This window comes from Cyphomyrmex costatus, unplaced genomic scaffold (genome assembly GCF_001594065.2).
Source record: "Cyphomyrmex costatus isolate MS0001 unplaced genomic scaffold, Ccosl1.0 scaffold8, whole genome shotgun sequence".
NCBI classification, from domain to species: Eukaryota; Metazoa; Arthropoda; class Insecta; order Hymenoptera; family Formicidae; genus Cyphomyrmex; species Cyphomyrmex costatus.
In genome coordinates this window covers 195,700-203,951 of record NW_017280375.1, presented here as the reverse complement: position 1 = coordinate 203,951, position 8,252 = coordinate 195,700, and the positions used below count along the sequence as shown (strand labels likewise).

The window sequence follows — 8,252 nt, the reverse complement described above, 5'->3', positions numbered from 1 at the left end:
AAACATGAAAGAAATAGAATTAAAAGATAACCAAAAAAAGTAATATAAAAAAAAAACAATCATTATAACGTAATGAGTATATGTGCATACTCGTAATATAATGTAAGACTAAATTGATTAAAGAATAGTTTCTATGTACCAAATACGGAAAATTGTGAAAATAAACGATATTGTTAAAATAAAATGTAAATCATGTAATACACATAAATATTGTAACAATCTGATGTAATAACATTTATTACCCTATTAAATTCTATGCAAAGAGCAGGAATATATAAAATTACAATGTGATGCGAAAATAAATAAAGACATGTTTAAAAAGATATATATTTTAGTCCTTTTTTTATATAAGCATGCGTATATCGAATATATTGGGAGTACAAATTATTCGGTCCGTTTTTCAAAAGATGATCGCCTCCAAAGACGAGTTATTTTTTCGAGATGGAATTCGAAAATTGCCTTGAGAGATGGGAAAAAGTAGTAGCCAGCGATGGACAATACCTTAATTAATTTGTTCATTCATTTTGTTTTGAAATAAATGCATTTTTGAACACAAAAAACGGACCGAACTAATTTGTACACTTAATATATAGATAAATATATGTATTTGCCAAACTCACAACCAATTCTCAGCAATCTATTTGCTAACTGCGAACAACTTGGCTATTGCGACATAGATTCATCGAAGATGTCTCTTCTCTCCGCCGCTTAATTTCGTTGCCTCTCGGTTCGGTTGCAGATACAAGCATCGAACAACCTTTGAAAATGAGCGTCATAATCAGACTACAAAATCTAGCGTGGTCCGCCAATGCATTGGACATACGCCAATTTTTCAGAGGTCTAAGTATCCCAGAGGGAGGAGTTCATATTGTCGGTGGCGAATTGGGAGATGCGTTTATCGCATTCAGGTAATTACTACTACATAAATTCTCGTCCAAAAAAAGAAATGTATCAATTATATAATTCATATAATGAATGTATTTACATCTTATTTCCTACATCGTTTATTTAACAAGTATGTAGGTAGATAAACCCAATTTATATTTTATTTACTTTATGTGATTTTATTAAATTGCTTCCAATGACGTATACATGAAATGATAAATCCATAATCTAAATCTCTTGAATAGAATCTTGTATATGTCCAATAGATGTATCATTTACGCTTATGTTAAATAAAACTCGATTCACAACGATTAGCTATTTATAAATGATTTCTAATAAAAGGTAAAAGTTTTTTTGTTTAACTTACAACTAATTTTATTGCAGTAGAAACTTAATTATGGATTATTATTACGAAAGAATATTACGTAATTAAAAACTTATAACAACTTGTCAATATAAATACATAAAGTAGGAAATTAATTTTCGTTATTATTGGATCTCGTTATTATACAATAATAATTACAGTAATAGTGTAATAATTATATCTTTTTTATCACTTATCGCGCGCGCGTGTCCAAAACGATTTAAAATTATCCAACGTAAAGACAAAACTAAATATCCGTACATATAGCATAAATAATATCTGCCAAATGATCATTTCTTTTGGTGTACAATTCTGACATGATAAGGCTATGTTTGAAAATAATACTTGACTTTCTCCAAGTATTATTTTATCTTTCATGTTTACCAAATGTTAAACAAGAATAAAATGATATTCAAAGACACTCGAGAAATATTCTAGAACTAAAGCCTAAGGAGAAATTATAAACCTTCCATTAAAAATTTTCGATTATAAGTATACAACCTAGGTTATTGAGCACAATAGATTTTTTTATTGTTCTGAACTGTAAAAAAATTTGAAAAAATCGTGTACGCTTGTGGAACCTTTAACAAATTTTTATCATGATAAAAACCACCAAATTGTATTTTATTTATTTTTACTAATTTAAATGTAAGTCAAAATTTTGAAAGAACATATATATATATACATATATCTCAGTTAAAAATATATGATTAAAAAATTTATAATTTTTATGAGTAAATAAAAAGTTCTTTTAGTCTACAATATAGAGGATACATATTTTAGAAAAAAAAACCCATCAGACGCACAATGATGTTAACCTTAAAAAGTATTGAATATTATTTTAGTATTTGGAAATGAAAATTTTTGTGACTAAAAAATCAAGTTTTTTTTTTCATAAAAAAATCATTTTTATAACCAAAATAAAAATATTGTACGACACACTACCTGTATAGTAAATAATGTATACGATGTTTCTTGCTGTCAATTTGCCATTCAAAAACATACATAGTACATAGTTTTCCTATCATTCGCTCTGTGGCAAAATCATCTTTTGCATTTCTTTAATTTAACAAGTTTTTTCTGGAAAAATTATCTCCATAATTATTGATTCTGCAATTAAATCAGTAAAAAAATACATACAAAAAAATTTAAGGTAACACCTTTATATACCCTGACAGCAAAATGTTAGCAATTTGTAGCCTAATTGGCAGCAAACTCGATCAGATTGTGACTACTACAAAACCATAGCTATCTGTGTCCGCATTTGACTGTGGATTTGTCGACAAAGCCTGCTAACAGGCTATGTCAGCAGATTGGTGACAGAAACCGAGCAAAGTCTGCTTGAATCAGGTTCTGCTCTCAATCTACCATTAGGTTCTGCAGAATTTTGTTCAGTTTCTGCCACCAATCTGCTGACATAGCATGTCTAGCAGGCTTTATCAAATTTCTTACAGTAATTTACTGACAATATCTGACAATACGAATTCTGTGTACAATTTGTTGCCTTCTGCAATCAAAAATTGGTAGCAGGCTCTGCTCAAAATCTGTCTCCGCAGGCTGTGCTATCAGAGTATTTATTGAAATCAATTTCAGAAAAATGTAGAACATGAAATCAAATCTAGATTTTTTATTTGCACGAAATTGTAATCGTTAACGCCACAATCACGAATTTTATTCGTCCTCGTAATAAACGATTAGATACTGTCATTTTTGTACACATATAATCTCAACTCTATTATACTATCTTTTTTAAGAGACGATATCGAACTTCACTATCTATTCGATTTTCTTAAAAATTACAATAAAAAAATCGCATCTTAAAAGATCCTGCATTGTTGGTGGAGGGTTAGAACGTCCGTAATTAAAAAAATATATATTAAACTAGAGCGCGCGCGCACACACACACACACACACACACACACACACATCACACACACACACACACACACACACACACACACACACACACACATTACTAGCTTAGATTCTTAGCGACTTTATGCAAATCAATAAAATAGATCGCGATGCCAGGCAAATCTCACAGGCATGTTTTGCTATTGCAGCACCGATGAAGACGCCCGCCAGGCAATGATGCATGATGGCGGCAAGATCAAGGAGATGAAGATCAAGCTGCTACTAAGCTCACGCACCGAGATGCAAAAAGTAATTGAAGCTGCTCGACAGCAGACTTTGAGTTTACAATGCATTATGCAAACCACGCCGGTGGCGGTACCGCCTGTGGTTCCCGGCAAACAACCTGGTTCCCCGACGGACAAAAGAGACAAGGACAACGACAGCGAGTCGAGCAAGGACCGAAAGGATAGACGCGATCGATCAAGATCGCGGGACCGCTCGCGATCGCGCGACCGTGACCGTGACCGAGATCGTCGCGATCGAGACCGCGGGAGAGACCGACGACGACGAGATCGTAGTAGATCTCGAGACCGAGAACGTGATAGACGAGATCGGCGTCGTCGCCGAGATCGATCCAGATCGCGTGATCGCACGAGATCGCGCGATCGCGATTCAAAAAGAAACTCTACGAATGACAGGCGTAAGGATATTAACGAGGATGACAACAGCGAAGTCGTATGTGTAGGTCAGTTCCAAAAGGACAAGGCATCGACGGCTACATCGAAAAAACCCCTCGAGAATGGCGTGTGGGAAGTTCCACCACAAACGCAGATGCAGGCCGCTTTGTTGGCGCCAAGTATCTTGGGAGCTGGCGTCGCCGCTCTGTCCCAAGACTCGGAAACTCAGCGTTCAGCCATGGCTGGCTTTGGTGCACCCGTGATGGGTCAGCAGTCGATGTTGCAACCTGGACAATTCTCTATAAACGGTCTTAACGGCGTCGGTAATCTCATGCAACCGCACATGCAGACACTCGCCGGGCACACAGTGGGCATAACATCCTTATCGCAGAATCTCAACACTAGCACCAGTCTACCGAATTTGAGTGGTCTCGCAACTCGTCCCAAGGAACCTTGGAATCAAAACGAGCAAAGTAGAATGGACCAAACGGGACGATTCTCCGGCGGCCGATCGAATCAATTCGGTAATCAGGAATACGGCACTACTGGCAATTATCGTGGTACCAGGCCGAATAATCCTTTCCTGAACAAGGTGCAAGAACTCGAAGGCCGTCGCAATCCACATGCGTTTCAAGCTAGCACCTCCAACTTTGGCAACTATGACAACGATCGACCAACATCCGGTAGAAAATCCAGCAGTTCGAGATTCTCCAATGAGAATAAAAACGGCAACGGTGGAGGCCATTGTGTGGAAGTGCGCAATATGCCATTGAGTGCAACATACGCGGATCTACGCCATGCGTTCCATGGTATCTATATTAGGAAGGATGGCATGAAGATAATCAACGATAATCATGGTAACCGCGTAGGTATTGCGTATATCAAATTCGGTAAGGTCGAAGGCAAAGAACTTGCGCTAAGCACAACGAGATACGTGCGAGGTTCAGAGGTAGAGGTACTCGATTTGGACGAGAGTATCTTCGATAAAGCAGTGAATTCTTACTCACCCGAAAATAGGGAAGATGGCACCGATGGCGACATTAGGAATTCTATGTGCATCCTGCTGACCGATCTACCGTCTTTCACCAAGGAGATGGACATAGCCAAGCTGTTCCACGACTGGAAGATCAACGATCTCTTCATCACCAATAGTAAGGAGACTGGTACCACTCAGTATATGGCTTACGTGCAATTTGCGCGACTCGAGGATGCCAAATCATCTCTGAGTACGCCGCTTAAGATCGGTAGTAAGCAAGTAACTGCGACTGCGATCAGCGAGGAGAAATTCGCACAAGCGAAACGCGAACACGAGCAAGCGAGCATGAACCAAACGGATTGTGTTCTCATGCGCGGTTTGCCATTTCAGACAATCGACCGAGACATTTTCGATTTCTTCTCGGACATCGGCATTGTACCGCTCTGCATTCATATGATGCTCAATCAGCAAGGCAAACCAGCCGGCGAATGCTTTTGCGAGTTTGATTCGGCCGAGAAGGCGGAACGCGCGATTACCAAGAATGGTTTACCACTTGGCAAGAACATACCAACTATCGAGTTGGTACCACGAGTTAAGATGCTTGAAACTCTCGGCATGATGGAGGCGCAACAGCAAACACAACAGCAACACTTTCCGATGCAAGAGCAACATCAGAGACCACCGCGCTTCTCCGGCCCGATGGGCCATATGCTGCGTTTCGGCAACACCGGCTTTGGACCTCGGTGCCCGCCTGGTGGTTTAATGGGTATGCCGCGTCACATGATGAGTCGTCATCCACCGTCCATGGACTATGTCGAAGGTTTTGGTAAACCTGGCTGCGTGTTATCACTGGAGAATGTTCCGTTCAAAGCGGACATTAACGAGATTATCGAGTTCTTTGGTGATTTTGATGTGAAACGGGAGAATGTAATTCGTCGCTACAACGAAAGGGGTATGCCGACGGGAGATGCGCGCGTGGCTTTTTCGTCGCCCAGTGAGGCTCAGCGAGCGCTCAAGGAACTTAAGCATTGCAAGATGCGAGAACGTACCATATATATGAAAGTAGCGTGAGATCCATCATTCCGCCACGGAGAAGCTGATGACAGCACATAAAAGGACACCGTCACTGTGGTGATGATATCCGGTCGAATCGAATATATTCGTACCAAAAGTTCTATGTGTATGGAATGAATGCAACGTCTAATAAGACGTCTTCTGAGAATTATCACAAGAGTTGGTTTTATATAAAAAAGTAAGAGGCCAGTAGAGATGCTTTGAGATGTCTTTTATATGAAAGATTATACTTCCTTATTAAACTAGCGCCAATCTGCGTGTACATAGAATACATAACTTTTCTTTATCCATCCATTCATATCATGCCATACCGCCGAAATTGTTTTTATTTGTCGCAATTAAAGGCATTTAACTGTTTACTTATTGCATCAAGAACTGTGTTTCAAACACATAATGTTGTAACATTAGATCGTAACAGGTATAAAAACGTATTCGCCGCTAACACAATATGTATCATTACCCAGGGGGTATAGACGAATGTATATTATGAATGTAAAGAATTTTATTATCTTATTTTTAATATCACATTACACAATACCAAATAATGATTTAGTTATGGAAACAAAAGAAGCAAAGTACAAAGTTAAGGATTCGAACGATTGCGTTTTTATTTTGCGTTTACTGACATGAATTAATATTAGAACCCGAAAGCAGTTCGAAGATGATGAAGGAGACAATCCTTATAAAAAACGGATGCACGTATATATGTACATTACATATGTCATATAATATACAATGTATTTTATATACATGTATATCTGAAGTACATTATATTATATAAATTATGTAATGTACATATATACATTTACGATAAATAATATGTATTATAGCGCATACATTAAACATATATATATATATATATATATATATATATATATATATATACATAGATCACACACTATAATCTTACGCGTTTGTATGTACGTTATCTTCTATTGCGACTGAACTTGTGTAAAAAAACGAATAATACTAATAAGTATATAGATGTACACGATAACATATTGTCATAAACTTATGTTATGATAATGAAAAAAAATTGAAAACTTCAATAAATTTTTATTCCAATCTAGTCACACTTTTATATCTGAATCTAATATTAGCATTAATGACGTCGCATTAATGGTGCACAAATTAATTTCAATTGATTAAATATATTTAATTTTCAAGTAATATTTTATTCGTATTTTTGTGTTTTCTCTTAAAAAGAACAGTATGAATTCTATTTAATTTTGATAATATTCAGAAAACTTTTGAAAAGAGAAAGATTACAAATAAAAATCGGTTTGTACTGCTTGTTATATTTTTGATTAAATTTCATTTACTCATAAAAATTATTTTTCATAATTTAAAAAGTTATTCGAAAAAACTTGGAGTTTATAAAAAAAAATGTATTTAAAAAATTCTCTATGTGATTATTATACAGTTTCCATCGAATGCAAAAAGACAATGATAATTGTTATTGAGATGGTTCTTTCAATCTTTAGTAAATCGAGAAATGCGTGAATAATTTTTGTATACATATGAAGTTGAAGTACAGAAATTGACGTGTCCAATAGAAAAGAAATAAATTGCTCATAAGATTATTTATCCTTTATGTTTTTTTCCTATTTTCTAATTTTAAAAGAAAACTTTTATAACACATAAATAATTACGTAAATAAATTTTTCCACATTCTTGCAGAAAATTGTGTTCAAATTTTTGAATCTCTTGAAATATGTACCTATGTATGAAATATTTCTTGTCAGTTTAACCCGATTATACCAATATAAAATATAAAATATTTCTTTTTATTATTTAATACACTACTGCCTAGCTAAATAAGTTGAAGGTAAATTATTGTATATATGGCAATGTACATTTCCTGTTGCTGGTACATACCATATCGAGTCGACTCAAGCTAAGAAACTCCATAACGAAAGCATGCTGCAACAAATCGACTCTGCCTAAATATTGAGTCACGGGCTATTTCTGTAGCCGCACCTCGGCTATAAGCCCGTGACGTCGAGCGGCAATGGCGCATTTCAAATTATTGTGGCCTTACACACGAGATTCTCTGCATGTATATAGAATAATAAGCATAAAATATTTAAATTGAGAATAAATTATTCGTATTTTATTGGGACAAAACCTCTTTTTTAACTTGAGAGACTCTATAAACTCCTCCTAGTTCTCTAGATCTATATTATCGTTTTTCTGACATATATACAAGAACGGAAAACTAAGAATTTTTTAAATGATAAATTTTGCAAAATCTAGAACAATGAACACTTTTAAGAAATATATACGGTGTTGCAAAAATACATACGCAGCAGATTTTGCAGGCACGATTCCGAAGATGGTTATCGACAATTTATATATAACTTACTAATTATATAAATAAATTATAAATAAAAAATAATAAAAAGGATCAAGTGATGTTTAA

The 8,252-nt window shown here is 35.6% G+C and overlaps 1 protein-coding gene across 1 annotated transcript; it reads left to right on the top strand.

Annotated features, from left to right (window-relative positions):
* Positions 1–765: 765 nt before the first annotated feature.
* On the top strand, positions 766–6,400 carry LOC108781280 (uncharacterized). The gene is made up of 2 exons (XM_018549206.1): positions 766–908; positions 3,313–6,400. Exons 1-2 carry the CDS (start codon positions 766–768, stop codon positions 5,825–5,827), a joined length of 2,658 nt encoding a protein of 885 aa, XP_018404708.1. The 3' UTR covers positions 5,828–6,400.
* Positions 6,401–8,252: the final 1,852 nt, after the last annotated feature.

Excerpts from the sequence above, each read along its gene's own strand:
- LOC108781280 (XM_018549206.1), top strand. The coding sequence starts at position 766 with ATGAGCGTCATAATCAGACTACAAAATCTAGCGTGGTCCGCCAATGCA. Across the intron at positions 909-3,312 it reads GATGCGTTTATCGCATTCAG|CACCGATGAAGACGCCCGCC; the intron begins GTAATTACTACT and ends TTGCTATTGCAG.